General features: G+C 37.2%; 1 protein-coding gene across 1 annotated transcript in view; it reads left to right on the plus strand.

Moving 5' to 3' along the window:
- LOC306881107 (potassium/sodium hyperpolarization-activated cyclic nucleotide-gated channel 2-like) overlaps nt 1-23,671 on the plus strand; it is a gene marked incomplete at its 5' end in the record, with an annotated part of 67,224 nt that continues 43,553 nt past the window's right edge. Inside the window, 3 exons of the mRNA XM_079435016.1 lie at nt 1-923; nt 3,549-3,972; nt 12,889-13,050. Of these exons, the coding sequence (XP_079291142.1) occupies nt 1-923; nt 3,549-3,972; nt 12,889-13,050 (1,509 nt within the window). The remainder of the gene's footprint in view (nt 924-3,548; nt 3,973-12,888; nt 13,051-23,671) is intronic.

The raw sequence follows: 23,671 nt of genomic DNA on the forward strand, positions 1-23,671 counted from the left end.
ATGGACCGGAATGAGCTCTCTCCCGGTTCGGATGTTGCCATGACGAAGAAAGCGGCCCATAAGAGCGCGCCGGCGTACCACAGCGCCAAGAGTTGCCTGGAGTCCAACTCGGATGCCGCGGGGTCGAACCTGAAACCCAATCACGTCGCCGCGGAGGAGACGGACGACGCGGAGGAGGAATCCAAGTTTCAGCATCCGCGCCTGAGGAGAGCAGGAGGAGGGAGCAGCGTCCAGATTAAGAGCTGCGCACCGGGAGGAGGAGCGTCTAGGAGCTCCACTTCCACCGATGCGCGCCTGGGTGATGCTGCTGATGCTGCTCCTGCGGGTCGCCACGACACCGTTAAGGGCGGAGGAGGAGGAGGATGCAAAGCGTCTACCGTAGTGGCCACCGTGACGGTAGAGGCTTGTAATGCTGCCGAAGGCGACGGCAATCCCTCAGCACCGCTTTCCAGCATGAAATGCAACAAGAACGGGGAGTGCAGGCGGGACTCCGGCACCGGGAGTCTCCGGTCCATCATGTCCAAATCCGAAGGGAGCAAGCGGGCGGCGTGCAATTCAACGACCAGCGTGGACGCGGCCAGCACGCAGGGGCAGGACGCCTCGAACCCCGGCGTCCCGGAGAAGAAGGATTCCAAAGTGTCCTTTTCCAACGCCCCCAGCAGGAAAGCCTCGTCCTCCATCTACAGCGCGCAGCAGCCCCGCAACTCGGTGACGTTCCTCAAATCCGAGGATGGAGCGCAGGAGGACGGCGAGACGCAGGGCAGCCAGGCGAGCTTCATGCAGCGGCAGTTCAGCAGCATGTTGCAGCCTGGGGTCAATAAATTCTCCCTGCGCATGTACGGGAGCCAGAAGGCGGTGGAGAAGGAACAGGAGCGCGTCAAATCGGCCGGCAACTGGATCATACACCCATACAGCGACTTCAGGTAAGAGCACCTGCTTGGGGGAACTTTGCGTGAGAATGTGGCATCTATGGACAAAATGTGACCCGTGAATGAAAAGTGTGCTTTTTTCCATTTCAATTTTCGAACATTTAAACAATATTTAAGATGCACTAGAGAGTTTTAAGATCTTGCTCTATTAGTGACTTTGAGCATCAGGTTTTGTTTATGTCAGCTCCAGTACTGCTGTTATTAAAGCAACAGATGCCTTCTAAAATGCATCTATGCTAATGATTATTTTTGGCATTAATAATAACAGTATTTTAATTATGGCCTGATACTTTTGAACCCTATACCTGTTGATCAGTAGTTTTAAACTAAATGTGATTTGGTTCATTCATGATGTTTTCAGTGTATTTTAAATAAATGTCCTCACAAGACACTTTCCACAATTTGACCCTCGAAAGCCATTAAAACATATACACACACTTCCAAAAAGAAACTTTTTTACGTGAGCATCATATTTATCCTCTCATAAAATTGAGGGATGTAATCTAACCATGCTATATGGGTTAAAAAGCAAAACAAAAAAGTAATACCATTGTGATTTTTGTGCATACACATTATGGCAAGCATTTTTGTCCATGCTGAGTTAGATGTATTTCTACCTGACTAGATAACAATGTGAGACCAAATAATACATTGAAGCACATAAGCACATTTTGTCTAGTAGATATCATGCTGACTTATATTTTGAGATAATAACATCATATCGCCGCATGGTCATATAATGCATATGTCGCAAGGTTTTAACATGCTGAAGCATTATCCTCAGTAAATGCAGTTTAGGTGTTGCTACAGATGGTCATGCTGTCATGCATTATGTCTGTATCAATGAGAAACATCGTTTCAGCTCCACAGTCAGTCTGGACTCTAAATGTTTTGCATGCTATGAAAACTACTGGATGACTCTTTACATAAGCTTAGCATTGCTCAGGGTTCATGCATCAGGTTGCATTAGACATTTATGCAACATGTGAGTAAATGATTGTGTTGGATGCAGATCACTGAATGCTGCAGTATTTGGGCTTCTGTGATTTAATTTGGGTTTTTTGACATTGACACTTCATCAGATTATAAACAAATATTGTTGATGATGAAAACATGCATGCAAATTCTGTGTTTAGCCAAGCTATGCAATAACATGCTCCTATCCGTATCATTTTGCATCATCTCCATAGAAAACCTGAAACTGATGCATATTTATTTCAATACACCCACTCCATTCAAAGTCATCTTGACACATCTTAGAGCCGATCAGCAATGCAAACCTTGCGACAAGAAGCTGCCATTGTGTACGAGTTGCATCAGTCTCCAGTTATGAGTCAGCAGGCACCTTAGCGCGCGCTGCTGTGACCTTGAGTTGCACACGTGTGCGAGCACCACGTGGAAACAGATCACATCCGCTCCACGCAGACCTTTATTTCAGACCCTCAGGAATTGACTTGCACCAGTCACAGCCGTGTGAGACTCTCAAATATCAGGGGTCTTCTGAGGATTTCGACACTCTTGCCCTTTTTACAAGGTCAATATAAAGTGTTCTCTACAGCACATTGCAATGCATTGTTGCATGCATTTTGCAATGTTAATGTTATTGATTTTTAGTGTTGTTTTCAAAGCAAAACCTGTTTATTGTACCTTATGTGGGTGATATGCATGCTGCAATAATTATCCTTATAAATGCATTGATAGCATTCACATCAAAAACGTTCACATTGGACTCTTAATGGTTTGACAACTATCAGAATATTTTTGTATGCATTTAAATAACATAATCAGAATAAGCTAAGGCATTTGTGTTCTTTTCCTGCTATTGTCATCTGGAAATACTGGAGATGCCTGCTTTTGTTATTTATTATGCTGAATTTTCCTAATTTTTGGACAGCAGTTTAATTGACTCGTTCATTTTCATTCATGTCTTTAACAAAAGTACTCAAGGGCAGCATGAATTAGAAAATGTAGGTCACAAGAATCTTGAAAATGAAGATGCTTCTTTAAATGTTTGTAAAATGCCTTTAAAAATGTCTGCACCTTGTTGCAATAGTTTGACTTTTCACAATTGTTTGCATCTAAAATCCATCCAATATTACTTTTGTTCGAAATATATAGAGCATACTTACAAATAAATGTTCATCCAATAGTTTAATTTATAATGAATTATATTAATTTAATTTATACTAGTCATCAAATAGTTATAAAAAATAGCATATTTATTGAATTGATTAATGAATACTAAATATATTGCTCATTGATAGTTAATATTAGTTAATGCATTTCTAATGTAAAGTCCAAAAATGTAAATTAACATATGCTTATAGCTGTCTTTTTGAGATTTCTGGAATAATGTCTTCCTCTTGCATAGCAAACGGTGTATGCATTTACATGATGCATGCAAAATGTAAATAGGACTGAATTCGGATTTCTATTGTAATACTCATAATTGTCATTGTGAAACAATTAATGTTATCACCTTTGTAAATATACAAATAAGAACATCATCCAAGGGTTTACAAATGTACAGTAGTAAAATCACATAAACCTACCACTTACTTTCTACGGAGTAAAGATGGTGTTGGATAAAGCCAATTTCTTTGCTTTTTTCTCCTGCAGGTTCTACTGGGATTTCACCATGCTTCTCTTCATGGTGGGCAACCTGATCATTATTCCCGTCGGCATCACCTTCTTCAAAGAAGAAACGACCACGCCGTGGATCATCTTCAACGTGGTCTCTGACACCTTCTTCCTCATGGACCTGGTGCTCAACTTCCGCACGGGCATTATTATCGAGGACAATTCCGATATCATCCTGGACCCCAAGACCATCAAGAAGAAGTACTTGAAGACCTGGTTTATTGTGGACTTTGTCTCGTCCATTCCGGTGGATTATATCTTCCTGATCGTGGAGCAGGGCATAGACTCAGAGGTGTATAAGACGGCGCGAGCTCTGAGGATTGTGCGTTTCACTAAAATCCTGAGCTTGCTGAGGCTGCTGCGTCTCTCCCGGCTTATCCGCTACATTCACCAGTGGGAAGAGGTACGTCAACAGACACCACCACCATCTCACATACACTCTAAAAAAAAGGTGCTATATAGCACTAAAAGTGGTTCTTTGGCTCGTAATCATAGGGGAACCACTTTTGGTGCTGTATAGCACCAAATCTTGGTGCTTCAGTGGTTCTTCAGCGGTTCTTTGGCATGACTGAGGTGCTATATAGCACCGCTACCGTATACAGAACCCGTTAAGCTCCTGTATGGTTCTTCAGCGGTTCTTTGGCATGACTGAGGGGCTATATAGCACTGCTATCATATATAGAAACTGTTGAGCTCCTGTATGGTTCTTCAGTGGTTCTTTGGGGTGATTAAGGTGCAATATTAGGTACGAAGAACCTGTTAAGCCCCTTTAAAGGGGAAAGGAAAGTGGTGTGTGGCCAAGTATGGTGGCCCATACTCAGAATTTGTGCTCTGCATTTAACCCATCCAAGTGTACACACAGTAGTAAACATACACCCGGAGCAGTGGGCAGTCATTGTTGCGGCGCCCGAGGAGCACTTGGGGGTTCGGTGCCTTGCTCAAGGGTCTCACCTCAGTCGTGGTATTGAGGGTGGAGAGAGCGCTGGACATTCACTCCCCCCACCTACAATCCCTGCCGGACCCACGACCTTCGGGTTACAAGTCCAACTCTCTATCCATTAGGCCACGACTGCCCACAAAGGTTAAACCCCGTAAAAACTCCTAATTATAACATAAAAAGTCAATATTGTGAGATAAGTCATAATTATGACATAAAACATTGAAATTTAGAGAAAAAGTAAATTGAGACAAAAAGTCTAAATTATGATGTAAAAGTCATTATGACATAACTAGTCAAAATTGAGATAAGAAGTAATAATTATGACAGAAAATAATATTTATGACATAAGTCATTATGAGATAAAAAGTCATAATCATAAAATACAAACTCTTAATTATGACATAAAAAGTCTAAATAATGATGTAAAAGTAATTTATGACATAAATAGTCAAAGTTGAGATAAAAAGTCATAATTGTGTCAAATATTATAGTTATGACATAAGTGAAATAAAATTAAATAAAAATCATTATTATGATGTAAAAAAAATCAAAATGATAACAGTCAATATTTATTATAATTATGAATTTAAACGGTTTATTTCATAATTTCGACTTAATCTCATAATACTGACTTTTTATCTCATGAGTTATGACTTAGAATTTCATAATTTGTCATAATATTTAATCCACCAAGATTTACCAAAGCATGAGTTTTTCCTTCTTTGGGAAAAATGGGCTTCCATAGTTAACTATAAGATCTTAATATTTTTTAAGTTATTCGCTACAAATACTCAATGTTTTAACTAATGTGGTTTGTTATGTAAAAAAACTGCATCTGCTCCAGCGTGAACTCTGCATGCTCTTTTCAATATCTGAATGAAATATGAGCGTGAGTGGAGGATTATTCTCCTGGTCGACACAAATGGACTGTGGATGTTTAGACATACTTAATAGAAATAGAGGATGTGAAGGGTGCGGAGATGTGCCGGTCCCAGTTGGCACAGGTGAACCATGAGCCTACCGACCAAAACCACTCAGATAGTGCTCTTTTATACCTTTAATGGAGGTTTAATGGAATCTTCAATTAAGTTTGTTTAAAATTGTGATGAAACGGTAGTAGCGTCACATCTGTTCTTCTGTATTGTGACATACATCTGAGTGTAACGGATTATCGAAAAAGAAAAAATATAGGCGGAGACTTGGTTCTAATGCATCAGGTGCTGATTGGGTGTTGAGATGTGGGCGCGGCACTCAAATGTGCAGGAAGATAATAAGGGGCGGAGTTTAAACATGGGGTGGGGTTTAAGACTAAATTATTTGGGAAGCTACAGTTATGAGATTTTGATCAAACATTACAAGGTCAAAGCATTTTTTAAAAATGAAACATCCATGGATGAATTGTTCACAAGTTCGGTAACATGTATTTAGAAAATAGACGATCAGCGTTGTCCCATATTTTCTCCTAAAAATCTTAAGGAGAAATACATTTACATTTTTGACATATTGAGACAAACAGCAAAATTACAGAGCAATATTTTGTCTTTAATGAGAAATATGTGAGTTCTGTGAAGTTTAATTGAAGACTTTCTTGGTTTGAGACGTTGAAATCCCTTCTCTGTATGTGAGATAGGGCTCTTTTTCTGAGGATAAATATCTGAGAAGCAGAAGTCTCTCATTAAGTCTGATGTGATCTTGTTGTTGTCTAGGAAAAACAGTTGATATTACAGAAATTGTTCCTGTTTTTTTTCTGTCCTATGGGTGCAGAGCCCTGCAGAGAGCAGATGGGGACTTTAACACTGATTAATTGATCAGAAACGTGTTGACGGTTGTCTTGTCAAAGTCCAGACAGACTCTAGCGGAGTTCTGACGGCTCTTTGAAACAGTTCAGTCACACTTTTGTCTCTAATTAAAGCTTCATGTCAAAGCCTCTGTCAGTCAATGAGTTTCTGAATCACTGCTCTGGGCATCACCACGTTCAGAAAATAGGTTGATATATATGATTTCTGCGATGATTTTGCTGACAATATGTAATTAAGCAACATTTGGACTGCTTAAAGTCTACAAAATTGCAGTCGCTTCTGAGAAAGTGAATCAAAATTATTATCGACTCATCTTGCATTTACAACGGTTTGATGTTTGTGAGAACAGGAGTCAATTTAGTGTTTCATCAGTCACAAAAATGCCATTTGGTTTAGCAGGATTCTTTATTTTTCATGTCTTAAGTTGTGTGAATTGGTTTAAGACTCTGTGTCATCACACTAAATATTTTTGTGAGTGCCATTTTTGTTTTAAAATGTTTTTGTTATTCGAAATTGTAAAAATATTTCACAATATTGCTGTTTTTACTGGATTTTTAATTAAATAAACGCAGCCTTGGTGACAGTAACCTTACAAATTCTCCAAACAATTAAACGGTAGCATATGTAGGTAAATATATTATTACCATCGCACATATGTGACCCTGGACCACAAAATACATTGTATGGGTCAAAATGATTGATTTTTCTTTTATGCCAAAAATCATTAAGATCATATTCCATGAAGATATTTTGTAAATTTCCTACTGTAAATATATCAAAACTTCATTTTTCATTAGTAATATGCATTGCTAAGAACTTAATTTGGACAACTTTAAAGGTGATTTTCTCATTTGTTTGCACCCTCAGATTACAGTTTTTCAAATAGTTGTATCTCAGCCAAATATTGTCCGATCCTAACAAACCATACATCAATGCTTATTTATTCAGCTTTCAGATGATGTATAAATCTCAATTTAGAAAAATTGACCCTTATGACTGGTTTTGTGGTCCAGTGTCACATATGTACAAATGATTAAGCATAATCTTCCCTGGTGTTCCTTTAGTGAAAATGACTTTTTGCGCTCATTAAGAAATATTAAGACGTGTATTTGTTCAGCTATATCACTGAGCAATAATAGAAGCTGTCACAAAATAAAGATCTCAACTCGTAAATTAATTTGTTTCAAGACAAATAGTTGGTCGTAATTAACACTGACTCCTCAGTGCCACTTAAATCCCTTAACAATTTACTTAATTAACACTTATTATGCTTCCAGTATGATAATCGGCTACCCATTTACAAAAAACATTAAGGGTCTTCCGCTTTGGGTTATTTGGGATTACTACTGATGTGAGTTTAAACGTTCCCAATGCTAACGCATTTTATTTGACCCGGAAAATAGTTTGTTCATTAAATACAAACATGACTTAAACTAAACTCCTGTTGTTCATCAATATCTCCCTTCAGATCGAACAGAATAAGCTCCAGGTCTGTAGCACTGAAGTATGATAACCGTCTTTTATCAATTAAGATGCTGCGGGTGGATGGGGTGGGCCGGCGGTGCAGTCAGGAGTGGCTACTTTGCATAATTATGAGGTTTTGATTGGTAATTTGTCTGCAGTATGCAATTAGACCAATGCAATACAGAGACCTGGCTTGTTAACTCTCTGTTGGGCTCCTGTAGGAAAGCGCAGTAAAGGTGAGACACAGTGTTCCTGCCTCTTCTGAAAGTTCAGACGCGTTTGCATTCACCACACGCTTGAGGGAACAACCCAACGCAATCTACAAACATAAAGCGCACCGTTCCTGCAAATGACCTGCTCTTAGAAAACAAGTTATCTGGGAGGTTCGGCTCTGAACGAATGTACAAATGTTTCCTTTTTCCTATATACACAAGAAGCACCTATAAACGGGTCTCATTAAGTAGAAACCTTGAGTTTCCTTACAGGTTCTTCTGGCCAGTGTTTTGGTTTCTAAAGAAAAAGATAAAGTTATTTGTGGAAATTATTATTTGTGGATTTTTTTATTACAACATGAACAACAAATATTTACCAAAGTTCTTTACACTGGCAATTAAAATAAAGAACATTTAATGTTATTATATATTTGTGTGTATATATATATATATATATATATATAGTGCTGCTTGAAAGTTATAATATGACCCAAAACATCATCAGATTTTCATATAAGTCCTGAAAGTAGACAAACAGAACCGGATCAAACAAGTAAGAGAAAAATATTATCTTTGTCACTTATTTATTGAGAAAAATTATCTAGTGTTACATATCTGTGAGTGGCAAAAGTATGTGAATCTCTAGGATTAGCAGTTCATTTAAAGGTGAAATTAAAGTCCATCTGTGCAGAGGTGTTTTCAGTCTGTGCAATGACTATCGAATATCAGTACGTGACCTGTTTTATTCAAAGAACAGGGATCTATCAAAGTCTGATCATGTTTGTGTTAATCATGTCATGAACAAAGGAGATTACTGAGGACCTCGGAAAAAGAGTTGATGTTGCTCATCAGGCTAGAAAAGCTTACAAAACCATCTCTAAAGAGTTTGCACTCCACAAATCCACAGTCAGACAGATTGTGTAGAAACAGAGGAAATTCAAGACCACTGTTACCTTCCTGAGAAGTGGTCGACCAACAAAGATCACTCCAAAGCAGAACGTGTAATAGTCTGCGAGGTTGCAAAAGTTCCCAGAGTAACTTAGCAACTAAAGGCCTTTCTCACATTGGCTAATGTTGTCATCAGGAGAACACTATTGGAGAAAGGTTTAATGGATGGATGAAACCAAAATAGAACTTATTGGTTTAAATGAGAAGCTATTATCTTCAGAGAAAAGAACACACTGCATTCCAGCTTAAGAATCTTATCCCATCTGTGAAACATGGTGGTGGTAGTATCATGGCTCGGGCCTGTTTTGCTGCTTCTAGGCCAGGACAGCCTGCCATCATTGATGGAACAATGAATTCTGAATTATTCCAGCAAATTCTAAAGGATGACGTCAGGACATCTGTTTAAGAACAGAGTCTCAAGAGAACGTGGGTCATGCAGCAAGACAACAACCCCAAGCACACAAGTCATTCAACCAAAGAAAGTTTAAAGAAGAACAAAGATAATGTTTTGGAGTGACTGAGTCAAAGTCCAGACCTTAATCCAATTAAACTGTTGTGGAAGGACCTAAGCAAGCAGTTCATAGGAGGAAACCTAGTTTAAGTGCTTCTGCACTAAGGAATGGGCTAAAACTCCTACATGTTATTGTGCAGGACTGATCAGCATTTACAAGAAACCTTACCTTCAGTTACTGCAGCAAAAGAGGGTCACACCAGATACTGACAGCAAAGATTCACATACTTTTGCAACGCACATATATGTAACACTGGATCATTTTTCTCAATAAATAAATAACAAAGAAAATATTTTTCTCTCACTTGTTTGATTGGGTTCTCTTTGTCTACTTTCAGGACTTATGTGAAATATGAATATATATATATATATATATATATAATTTATGTATGTATTATATAAAATGATTAATTATATTTTTTTATCTTTTTTTTTCAGGAGCACTTTACATTCATAATTCTTTAATTAATATGAACATAATTAGAACATAATAAGAACATAATTAGAACATAAGAACATAATTCTTTAACTAATGCGAGCACTTCCTCTGTCTGATTGCCTCTTCAAGATGAATCGCTTCTTGTATTCCCCAATTGAAAGTCGCTCTGGATAAAAGCGTCTGCCAAATGACTAAATGTAAATGTAAATGTACTAATGTTAATTTACAGTTGTAATGACTTAAAATGTTACAAATGTATTACTATATGCACATATAATTAATTAATGATGTAGAAGTTAATGGTGCATTACCTAATGTTGATAAAAACTTTTAGTCTAAATGTAAATATATTGTAAAGTGCTATTGTTTTTCTGTTTCTTAAGAGCGAAGTGTGTAATTTTTGTCTCTAGTGGAAAATTATCACATGAAGCAGAAATCTTTTTTCAACAGTATAAATGTTTCTACTGCCACTTTTAGTTAATTTAATGCGCCCTTGTTGAATAAAAGTATAATTTTCTTAACATTTCCTATGGTAAGCAATACATTTTTATACTATTATTTCAATATGAATGTTATAATTTTTTATTTTTTTTTGCCATCTCGTGTTTGTAAATGAAGGTTCAGTGTTGATTAGATGTCTAAATCAGAAGTACGCTGCAGGGCTCTGCTGTAATTATATTATTATGATTATGCATTCTGAGCGCTGTTTTCCGTCACCTGGAAGAGCTATTTAATACACTGAGATTTTTGAGTCAGATAAGTTCAAACAGAAAAACAGTTGTTGCATCAATAAGCATTTAGAATAGATTTGTTGTTATGCCAAACCAACCGGAGTCACTCTGTGCTGTGAAGGTAAACAAAGACACACAATGGCTTAATTTACGTACCATTTACTGCTCAAGAAACATTTTTGATTATTATCAATGTTGAAAACAGTTGTGCTGCTTCATATTTAAACATAAACCACTACCATTCACATGTTTGGGTATGCGTGTGTATTTATTTATTTTTTATAGAAATGAATGCTTTTATAATAATTGAGCAGCAAATCAGTATATTAGAATGATTTCTGGAGGATCATGTGACACTGAAGACTAGAGTAATGATGCTGAAAATTCAGCTTTGATCACAGGAATATATTGCATTTTATAATATATTACAATAGAAAACAGTAATTTCAAATTGTAATGATATATCACAAAATTACTGTTTTTACTGTATTTTTTTATAAAAAATAAATGCAGCTTTGGTGAACAGAAAAGACTTCATTAAAACATTTAAAAATAAAAATGTTTCCAAAATTGACAAGTACTGTAGTAATGAATCAGGTTAGTATGATCTAGGAAAAAAGCATTTTGTATATTAGTAAACAAATGTAATGATACACTGGCTGATTAACCTGTTCCTTCATTCATGATCCAGTGCTTCTTATTCAGATTGTTCATCTTAAAACAACTAAATGATGTTTCATGTAATGTGATTTATGGCGGTGTATGTTCAGTTGGAGGTTCTCAGTGTTTCCGTGAGGCGTGGGGTGAGTGTCTTGCTGTGTAGTTGTCTGCTGACTGATGGGCAGCTTTGAGCAGTAACAAATGTCCAGTGTCTGATGGTCATTTGATGTGGAAGATGTTCGATGAGGCTCATTAATCAAGTTGTGTTTTTAGGGCCTGAGTCAATGTTTCTACAAAGAGCAGGTCAATTAAAGAAAAGCCTTCTGAAGGATCTCTGAACTTGATCCAGGATCTGTGTTTGTGTTGTCTGACGAACTCAGTGAACATCAGTCTTGGGGATTATTTTATTTTATTTTTTAATGCAAACAGCATAGAGCAAGTCCATACATCATCAATTGCTGGCGTTGTCTAACAGACAAGATTTTATTTTATATTTTATTTTAGTGAAAAAGGCACAGTGCATGTCTATATATCATCATTTGTTGGCATATATACATATATATATTTGATTTAATCCATGCAAAACCACATTTACATGGTTATGGTATTACTTGACAAAAATGATCAAATCATACATGCAGATTTCTCTTGAAGGGACTCATCTGTTCATCTGCTTTGATATTCTGTAGAGAACACATGAACAATCTGCTGCTGAAAACAGAAAGACAGGAAGATGGGAATGAGACCTGTCGTTGCATTTCAAAATGCACAGAGGTCTGATTAGCTACTTGCAAAGTGTCTTTCTCTTTCCACTAAGTAAACCCAGGAGGACTCATGCATAGCTGCTGTTGGGCTTTAGACAAACCCTCTGGACAGCCAAGTGCCAGAAAGTCTAATCTACAAATCTACTGAACAAACACTGTAATATATCATTTTCTATGGAGGAAATATGTGTAAGGCAAAGTTTAACCCTCTTTATGTCAAAGTCAAGGCACTTTTTTATATAAAGCAAAGTTCTTTATACTATACACACACACACACACACACACACACACATCTATATATTACATAGCATAAATATTGGTATATAACAATTAATCATAAATCTTACATTTAATTTATGACTAATATTTTATCAGTAATATTTTTTGTGAACACTATATAATTCAAGAAATATTCAAGTAGTTATCACTAGTCAGGTGTTATTATAATGAACAACAATGATTACAGCATTTATTAATAGGTTAATTTATAGTAATCTAGGTTAATTTATATAAACTAGGTTTATTTATGAATTATTATTGTTCATTGTTAATTCTCGATCATTCAGAATGCCTATAATCTTAATTGAACTTGAAATGTAAAAAATAGATAGTATATGTAGAAATAAATATTAACTTAGTTCATGATGCCAAATACATGCACTAATGTTTATAAAAACACCAAAAAGTGTTTTTTAATAGGGAAGTATGTATTTTTTTGTCTCCAGTGGCACCAAACAGAACTGCAAAAATAATCACTGAGCTCAGACAGGTTTCCTGAACATGCTCACTTTTATATTATTGAACTTTCACAAGCTTCTTCAAAATGTCGTGCTGTGATTCTCCCCCCGCAGATCTTCCATATGACGTATGACCTGGCGAGCGCGGTGATGCGGATTATTAACCTGATAGCGATGATGCTGCTGCTGTGCCACTGGGACGGGTGTCTGCAGTTTCTGGTGCCCATGCTGCAAGACTTCCCCTCCGACTGCTGGGTCTCCCTCAACAAGATGGTGGTATGTTTCTAACTTTCCATTTTCATATGTTTTTCACGAATGCATCTTTGCACATACACAACAAAAGACGGCAGAGAATGAGACCGTCTGCCAGGCCGACTCAGCATGTGCCACGAAACAATACAGCACCCCACAATGCAAATATTAAGAAAATTGGTTCACAAAGCAAATATCCAAGTGGGGTACTTGAATTGAATGAAACTGAATTCTATTAACCAGAATTTATTTGCTGATTGTCATTGACCAGCTAAATTAAGGTTCCCAGTTGGTGTCTGTTGGATTCAGATGTTGTCTGCAACATCTAATAATGTTTACCTAGTCATAATGAAATTGACCTCCATGCTGCACAACAACTTGATTTCTCAGATGTTGTTTTTTAATAGCTCAGGAGACGTAAGTAGTTGTCAGTAAAAGTATAGAGATATAAAACAAATAGTGAGCAACTCATATTGCGTCTAAAGGAGACACGTGAGATTACAGGGGTCTTTTTCTCAAGAGAGAAACATCTGCAAAGCTGGAGACTTAAAAAAATCCCAATTTGTTCTTGTTTTAATCTCTTTGTGTATAGGAAAAAAATTGAGCTATTTGAGATATTACAATTTTTGGACACTGGAATCTGTATCTGGAAATGTGAGCACAGTTTGAGACCTTGTTGTGATCTCTTCTGAAACTAGAAACTAGAGTCAACAACAAGTCTCAATTGGTTCTCCATTTAATCTCGCTGTCTAGGAGAAATATTGAGGTATTTGAGAAATTACAATTTTATAAAATGCTATTTGCAGTGTATCTTTGTGAAATGAACACAGTGTGAGACATTGTTGAGATTTGGTCTGAAACTCTTGGGGAGGCACATGTGAGATTACTGGAGTCTTTCTCATTTAGGACAAAAACATCTGAGAAGCAGGAGAATTAAGAAAAGTTCTCCATGTAATCTCATTGTTGTTAAGGAGAAACAATTTAGGTATTTGAGATATTACAATTTTTAGACGATATATTCAAGATCCAAATGTATCTGAACACTGAGAAATTGCTGAGATCTCATCTGAAACTCTAGAGGAGACACATCTGAGTCTTTTTCTCAGGAGAAACATCTAAGAAGCAGGAGACTTCAGAAAAGTCTCTAATTGCTCTCCATTTAATATAATTGTTATCTAAGAAAAACAATTGAGATATTTGAGGCTACATTTTTTTAAATATTATGTTTAAGATGTATTTTTGCAAATCTGAGCACAGTTTGAGACATTGTTGAGATCTCTTTTGAAACTCTAGAGGAGACACGAGATTACTGGAGTCGTTCTCTCAGGAGAAACATCTGAGAAGCAGAAGATTCTCAATTTGTTCTCTGTTGAATCTTGTTGTCTAGGAAAAACCAACTTGAGATATTACAATTTCTAAATATTATGTTTGAGATATAATTTATTTTTGCAAATTAGAGCACAGTTTGAGACATTGTTGAGATCTCTCGTCTGAAGTGGAGACGTGAGATTACTGGAGTCTTTCTCAGGAGAAACCTTTAAGAAGCAGGAGACTCAATTTGTTCTCCTTTTCATCTCATTGTTGTCTAGGAGCAACAGTTGAAGGGTTTGAGATATTACAAATTTTAGATATGTTTGAGAAGTAATGTATTTTTCCAAAATCGGAGCACAGTTTGAGACATTGTTGAGATCTCGTCTGAAACTGAAGTCGTTCTCTCAGGAGAAACCTTTGAGAAGCAGGAGACTCTAATCTAAAGTACATAAAATATCAAATAGATCTAATTTGTGATTTTTCTCTGTGAGGTCTTCATCAGAGTCTCGTCTCAGTTAAGTGATTTTCCCAGGTTTCAGTGTTTTTTCCAGTCTTTTTGTCTTCTCTCATTGAGTTGTCAGCACTACCTCTAGTTCATACAGCGTCTCTCTGTTGAAGTGTGTGTTGTTGCCCGGCTCAGGGCTGTTTGGTGTGGGTGAGATGAGACAGGGTGATGGCAGTGGAGATAAAAGTGTGTGTGTGTGTGTGTGTGTGTAAATGTTCAGGTTTAGAGATGTGCCAAACCAGCTGTGCTCTTTGTACATCTCTTAAACAGACATGAAAGAACTTGTTTAGAGGGCCAGACATTACACACAAACCCCTGAAAAACATTTGGATAGTTCACACCAAACTGAAAACTCCACTGTTATTTATTCACTCTCATGTTGTTCCGACCCCACGTGCTTTTTTCACACAACAGCCAATCTTAAAGGGTTCAGCTTCTTAAAGTTCAAGTACTGTAAGTGATGTTTGTCAACTTTGCTAACTAATCTCTTCAGCCACATGTTCTCCCTCCAAAATCCCCTGCAAATCCATGACAGCAAATCCCATATCAGCAAACCTGAGTGTGCAAAGTGATTGACTACAAGTTTTCTGTCACAGAAGTAAGAGTTACTGTATTTCTTAGGACACGCGTTTCAGTACAACATGTCCGCTGATAGAGACATTTTATGTGTGGTATTTAAAGAAGTTACAGCAGTTTTAAAGTCACCGTAAAATAGCTATATATAATATTGTTATATTATTAATATAATATATACAATATAACATTTTCTAATGAAACAGGATATTTAATATGAAGAAAAGACAGGACTTGATGTTACGCATAGGGAATTGTTTGCACGTCTCTATATAATTTAATATGAAAGGTGTTGAAAAATATGAGGGCATGATGACATCAGAGGAAATTATGACATCAGCATTCAAAAGCCTCACAGATTCGAAAAAAAACCCAATTGTTTCTTTGCATTAATGCACACTGATGAATCATTCACAATAAATATGCATTCGATTGTTGCATTTTAAAATCATAATCCACAAGTTTATACTGTTCGTGTTACCTGCATATTCACCATTGTAAAAAGATGAATGAATTATGACTGTACACGCTCATACAAAAACTATCACCGAGATGCTACTCTTTCAAAAGTACTAATATGTACCTTTAAAGTTCTAATATGTACCTTTAAGGTACTATTATGTACCATTTTGGAGGAAAAATAAGTACAGAGATGTACCTTTTAGTTTTTGTGGCAGTTACAGCTTTGTACCTTTCTTTTTTCTAAGAGTGAATGAATATTAATATAAAAAGTTGCACACTCTAATATTTGGTTGGACCGTCTTTGGCTTTAATTACGGTATGCATTTGACATGGCATTGTTTTGACAAACTTATGAAACATCGAAACACTTATTTCCATCAAGAGTTGCATTTATTTTGGGCTGGAATCTTGTATTGAAAGTGAAAGAGTTGTACAGTCTATTCCAGCACATCCCAAAGACTTTCAATGAGGTTAAAGTCTGGAATTCATGTTTTTTAAGAAATAAAAAGCTACATAATGCATTAGTTAGGGTTAAAAGAATTGTTGACACGTATAACATGCCAGACAAATTAAATACTGCAATAATGATTCAATCATATTATCTTAAGTATTTGCTTATTTAAATCCAAATACTAACGTTGTTTTGGAGTGTATATCCAAACAAAACAGCTGACCGCTATGTCTGAAACCCCCCCCAAAAACAGAGGTTTTCTAGAGCTAATCGATGTAAATACTTGTGTAAAAAATTTTAAATAATTATTTCAGAAATTATTCATATCCACCCATTGTTTTATACATTTTTCATACATCACATTACATCCACCCAAACCTAAAATGAGGTCCTAAAATTTATCTGCCATATCTTCCATTGGAAATGAATGACTCCTAGTCTGTTTCTGCTCTATTTGTTGGAGATAGTATAATGCACAAACTTTAATGCATGTTGACTTTAAGAATGCATAGATACATTTTTTATTGTATTATAGTTGATGTGATGCTGCTATCAGTTTGTTTGATGTGTTGCGTAGGGTTGTGTAACAAAGGGTTATTGCTGTTGTTTTTGCTCAGTCCCTGTGGATGCTGAAGGTCCGTGATGATGTCACACATGACATTAAGGTCACCGTCCCTCTGGAGATCAGAGAACGAGGGAAAGATAGAGAGAATGTGAGATGGCAGTGAGGGCAGAAAGAGAGGAGAATTATGTAAACAGATGCAGGAGGAAAGAGAAGTTTCACTTGTTCAGAGAGTGAGAACTGGGTCTGTCACAACTTTTACGTAATCACCTGATTGCAAATATTTGATCTAATTGCAGTTATTTGAGATAATCATAATCACTGTGCACTTCAATTTAATAACATCCTGACCTACAAATAAGGGTATTTTTATTGGTCATTCTTTGAAACAGGTGGTATTTGTGTTGCTTGTATAAGTCTACATTACTTTTTATTTTAAAGAAATTGCATTAAAATGATCAAAAAATACATTAAAGACATTTACAATGTTACAAAAGATTTTATTTCTAATATATGCTTTTCTTTAGGACTTGCTATTCATCAAAGATAAATGAAAAAAATATGGTTTCCACAAAAAATCTGAAGCAGCACAACTGCTTTCATTAATGATAATAAGAAATGTATCCTAGCAGCAAATAAGCATATAAAAATCATGTCTGAAGAATCATGTGACGCATGACTTTCACATATTTTAAAATGGATTATGCAATTTATTAACACTTACATATTCTTAAAATAGAATACACATATTAAAAATCACCATTTCTTTAAATTGCCTTTATGAATTAAAAATATATTTATTCATATCATTCTGTGTAATATTTAGTGAAAAGGTTCGGTGTGAATAAAAGACTTGTGGTCTATGTGAATTAAGCTTACACTGTATTAGATAAGAGCAAAAGAGACATGCATGAACCATGGTTATTTGTGTAACAATTAAATACCAGCCAAATCTGAATAAATGTGACAGTCCTATCTGAATCCGTCAGGAAAAAGGAACGTGCCATTAAATACGATGAGAACACAGGAAGCACATAAAATGGGAAGAGGAAGCTGGCATAGATGCAGGCTTCGGCCTCTGGAGCGCTTCTAACTGAGTGCTTGAAATCTCATATTATTAGTGTGCACATACAGAAACAGACCATCCATCTTCAGTAAACGCATCCTAAAGGACGTCATTGATCTTACTGGAACCGTACACATGCATGCTGGATCAACACAGAAACGTACGAAAATGTATGAAGGCATGAATGTTTTTTGTCAGTCGCCGACAGCTGTGTTTACAACACAGATTATGATCGATAGATCAGCACTTGAGCGGTTCCTAAAAGCCTAAATACTGTTTATAAGGTAGTAAGATTTGAGGTTTTGCAGTTACAGCAGGGAATGAGATCACTGTATGGAAAAACTCTTGAATTATTGTTCTTATGTGAATTATTATCATCCGTGCTTCTTCTCAGTGAGGTTCATGATATTGGTGATAAATCAAAGCATGGCGAGGCATTTGAGCTTCACATGCAGTGAATCATCTGTAAACAAATGCTGATGCACTGCTGTGTGTGTGTGTGTGTGTGCGCGTTCAGTGCTAACATAAATCTATTAGGATAGCAGGAAGCTTAGGATACACTAACATCAGTAGACGCATAGCTGGAGGGTTTTAACATATACATAAAGAATATTCAGGGATATACTCTCAAAACATGTAATAGTGTGTGTTTGTGTGACATATGAGGACACAAATTTGTATAATGACATGGGTATGACAAGGAGATGGTGATTTATGAGGATATTACCCCATGTCCCCATTTTCCAAAAGGCTTATAAATCATACAGAATGAGTTTTTTTGAGAAAGTAAAAATGCACAAAGTTTCCTGTAAGGAGTAGGTTTAGGTGTAGGGCGATAGAAAATACGGTTTGTACAGTATAAAAACCATTACGCCTATGGAATGTCCCCACAATTCACAAAAACAAACATGTGTGTGTGTGTATTTTGTCATAACCTTTCATATTAATTAATTAATTTATTTATGCTAAAACATAATACTTGTTTGCTGAATTAATAGAAGAAAAAAATATAAATGTAGTTTCATGTACTATATACTACTATATACTATACAACATTATAGTAGAGGTCTGCAATCCCGTGGCTCTCCCGCGGAAACCACGGGACCCGACCAGATTTCTTGCAGCGCGGGATTAAATTCCTAAATAAAACGCGGTAGCGGTCGGTAACTCTGGTGTAATTTGAACGGGAGCGGGCTGTCTAACAATATCCTGTTCCCGATGTCCCTCGACGCTTTATTCTCATTGACCTCCGGTGCAGCCTGCACTCAGGACTGTTACGCACGCGCTGCACACATGAACCAGTGCTTTCTGCATCACGCGTTTCATTTGCGGGGTCTGTGCGCGCAGCATGTGCATAAGGGTCCTCAGCGGTGGTGAATATACACCCCTCAGACAGAACAGGCAGGCTGTCGATGAGTGACAGAGCAGAATAAGGATGGAGCAAAGTGTGGATGCGCTGTCCTTGAATAACCTTCAACTCGGTTTTGTTTATATTTTGCTTAGCCTATCATTTTAAATGACAGATGTCGTATTCATTTATTTATTCTTCTCTATGACATTTTTCCTACTGTGTTAACAGCAAAATGTTAAACGAATTTAGTATTTTGACAAGACGAATAAAATGGCTAACAGGCTATTTTTGTACAACCTACTTTTTCTCTGCGACACTTTTTCCTATTGTGTTGTAAATGTTAAACGAATCGTATCCTGACAAGACGAATAAAAATAAGAAAAAATATTTTTGTACAACATTTTTAATTTTCTCTGTGACACTTTTTTCCTACTGTGTTGGCAGCAACACACAACATTTTGTCTTCAGACACAAAATTCGTTTAACATTTTGCTGTCAATAAATTCAAGCAAGGGAGTAGATCACATGGGAGACGCGGGGGAAGTGCCCCCACCCCACTTTTAATATCATGTAAATTCGTCCCCTGCACTTTTTCTGGGCAAGTATGTTCGCATAGAGGTTTTCAAAAGCTGGTGTGAATATCTATAGATTTAAATTCAAAGAGACAGGATCGTCTGTGCATGACCTGATGTTTTATTCGGACCCAGAATAAGGCGAGATAAGCGCTAAACACTCCGTGCAGTGTATGTTTCATTCATACTCGAAGCCGGAGGGCACTCTCACGCAGAAAGTCATACCAGGAAATTCCTAATATGGACTGTATGATTGAAAACAGTTGATGAAAACAGCGAGACTGTATGAAACATAGACAAATGCGTTAGTTACACCATTCAACCCCCCCCCCCCCCCCCCCCAGAAGTCTAGGATCGGCACTGAGTATAGAAACTATTCTTTCCAAACTTTTCAACTGCAGTGTACTGTATATAGGCTACACAGTATATTTAAGTCTCAGCCACGTGACTGGAGTTTATGTACTCTCTGTGTGTGTGTGTTTAGGTTCACACGTGTAAGTGGATTAAACACAGTATGTTATTTCTCTCCCTCTTGAGAAAAACCCTCCAGAGACACAAAGATGCTCTCAGTCCTCTCGCCATGCATGCCTTCTGTCCTCTTGGGAAAAACATGCTGCTAACATGAACCTGGAGGAATTTCTGAGCGCTCACATTATGGGCTGCTTCCCAGAATCCTTTTTAATCAAGGCTGACTGCTCCTTACTCCAAAATGTGTTATTTTTAATGTGTTATTTTAATTTGTTTAGTGAACATGAAATTCAAAATTGGTCCTGTTTACTTTGCCTGGTCAGACTGTAAACAATTTATCAATGCAGGTGAAAAAAAGTCTTCACCTCTATTAAGACTTTGATGACTTTATCATCTTTTCTTATTTTCGACTCTTATTTTCATCCCTTCTTATTCAGCCACTTCATATAAGAAGAAAGAACTTAAAAAATGATGAAATCTTAAATGCAATATCACGGGTCTCTTCTATAGTTTCAGAAGAGATCTCAACAATATCTCACACTGTGAAAAAAAGCTGCTTTATGTCTCTTTCAAATGTCAAAAATCCCACTATGAACTCAAACAATTCTCTTCTAATGATCCGAGCTGCTTTCCACATTCATTTTACATTTCTGTACTGTTTCTGCAAGACATACTCTCTGTTAACACTTTATTTTGATGGTGCCTTTTGAACATTCTGTTGACAATAAGTAACGCTGAACCTACATGTCAACTAACTCTCATTAGAGGATTAGTAGACTGTCTTCTTAATGTCTGCTGACTCTTTATTGTAATGGTCTCCTAACAGACATTCTACTGACTATAAGTGACTTTGCACGTACATGTCAACTTATTCATACCACATCTCTTAACTCATTCGTGTCTATTTCTGTCAGGACCACTATTGTCAAAGATGACTGACAATTAGCATACAGTTCAGATTGGTGGTATGGTTCTGTTCTGGGCAAAAACGCCCTGTGCATCCATGCAGCCTAGCGTGGATAAGAGCAGAGAGAGCAGCAATAACCCCCCTGGGTAAACAGAACAGAACCAACATAAATGCATTGCAGATTTCATAAAAGTTCAATAATGTAATGTAACATTTTAGGTATTTGTCTGATTCAACAGAGAATCAGAAGGCCGAACCCTGACTGACGAGAGGAGGAGATGGGGATGGAGGAGTGTAATTAGCTATTGTATAGTATAAGCTGGTGATAATACTGAAGGACCTTATATATGGATGGTGTGATAGGCGTCATATCCCTAAAGGTAGATGTGGATCATCTGAGAGTCAGCTGATGAGAGCTTGACTAACGTGACCTGCCAGAACTTATCGTCAGGAATTTTAGAAGAAACAACTGAGAAACAGTTGATACCTCAATGAAACATCTCAGTAAATACAGTAATATTGCAATGAAAGAGCCAGCACTGAACAGTAACATTATCCTCTAAACAATGAAGTCCTGTGGTGATGATATATTTTTGTAGTCAGCATCACCCTGGTTCCTCAAAAAGCAAAAACAAAAAAACAATTGGATTCTTACATGTTTTGTTCTTCATGATAATCTTCTTCACAACTTTCATGAATTTTGAAGCCTAAATACAACTGGCATAATTAAGACTCTAAATGGAATACACTTCGGTCACATGACTTCAACATCAACACTATTAAGGCTTGAACTCTTTCATTTTTCATTTAAAATAATTTTTGCTGAAGAAAAGAATAGAATAGAATCCATCCATCCATCCATCCATCCATCCATCCATCCATCCATCCATCCATCCATCCATTATCTCCCACTTATCCGGAATCGGGTCGCGGGGGCAACGGCCTAAGCAGGGAAACCCAGACTTCCCTCTCTCCGGCCACTTCGTCCAGCTCTTCCAGGGGGATCCCAAGGCGTTCCCAGGCCAGCCGAGAGACATAGTCTCTCCAACGTGTCCTGGGTCTTCCCCGAGGTCTCTTCCCGGTGGGACATGCCCTAAACACCTCCCCAGGGAGGCGTCCAGGAGGCATCTTAGCCAGATCCCCGAGCCACCTCATCTGAATAGAATAGTTTACAAAAACAATTATAAACCCAATGAGGCTATGAAAGCAGCTAGGGAATAGATGAGTTCACTCTGAGGACATTTAATGTCTCCTACAACCTCTGTACTCCTATTTAGACACTTATTAGTAGCCACCTTCTTCAAGACAAGTAAAATTATTTAAATTTACTGTATGCAAATGTATTATTTTTTGCTTGAGGGGTGTTGGTATGACCAAAATCTCATATCACTGTATGCATAATAATAGAACAGTATATTTTGAATGTGATAAATGCACCAGTGACATCGACCATGATTTTTAACATCTCTTTCTTGACATATTATGTGATCAGACTGCCTTTATTTCAGGAAAGTAAGCAAAAATCCATTAGAAAGACCCATTGGAACCATTTTCAAATTTTGGCTCACAAAAATATATCATTCTCATATACTGCTGTGTCGCTCAATGGTCAACAGGGGACAAATACGTTCTTTGTGTCATACAGAAGCAGTCAGAAATGTAATCCTGCTTTGCTCTGTAATGTACTCGGCATCTGAATGTCTTCCTCCTGAAGAGCAGACACACGTATAGCATCATTACCCCAGGAAGCTTTTCCGCCTGACTGCCGCATTGATGAAAAACTGCACTGACTCGGTCAGACGCGGAGATGAATGGCTCGCTGAAGAGATGTTGGATTGTCTTGGCTGAGATTAAAAACATATATTACACAGCATCTGGAGTCTGGGGCCTGGGCAGCAGCGCGTGTCCTGGCAGCAGAGGATGCGAGTACTGCTGTACGTTTAGATAAGCTATTGTAAATAGAGTCAGAACAGGCTGGCGGCCCGACTGCACTATTACAGGCAGAATCCGAGAGTCTGAGCTTATCGGCCGCAGGGCACGCGTGTCTGTACGGCTAATGAATGTCTTCCCATAATGCCTCTTGCCCTATCACTGCGGACCAGGGCATGAATGAGAGAGTGATCAAGAAAGTGTCTCAGTTCCCCTGAGGCTCATTCGCTCCTATTTTCTCTTCCTTGTTACATACTTTTTCTCACTTTCATACTTCAAGATATTGAAAGTTATTGGAATAAGCCCACAAAAGGAGTCCATACACCAGGCTGGAGAAGTAACTTTTTAATATTACATTTTAGTGTATTATTCATTTCATTTTTCAAATTTTTTTTTTCCCATTTATTTCAGTTAATTTTCTATATTCATTACTTTGTTTTATTTTATTATTTAATTGTATTTAATTATTTCCTTTATACATTTATGTA

This window comes from Barbus barbus (assembly GCF_936440315.1).
Source record: "Barbus barbus genome assembly, chromosome: 15".
NCBI classification, from domain to species: domain Eukaryota; kingdom Metazoa; phylum Chordata; class Actinopteri; order Cypriniformes; family Cyprinidae; genus Barbus; species Barbus barbus.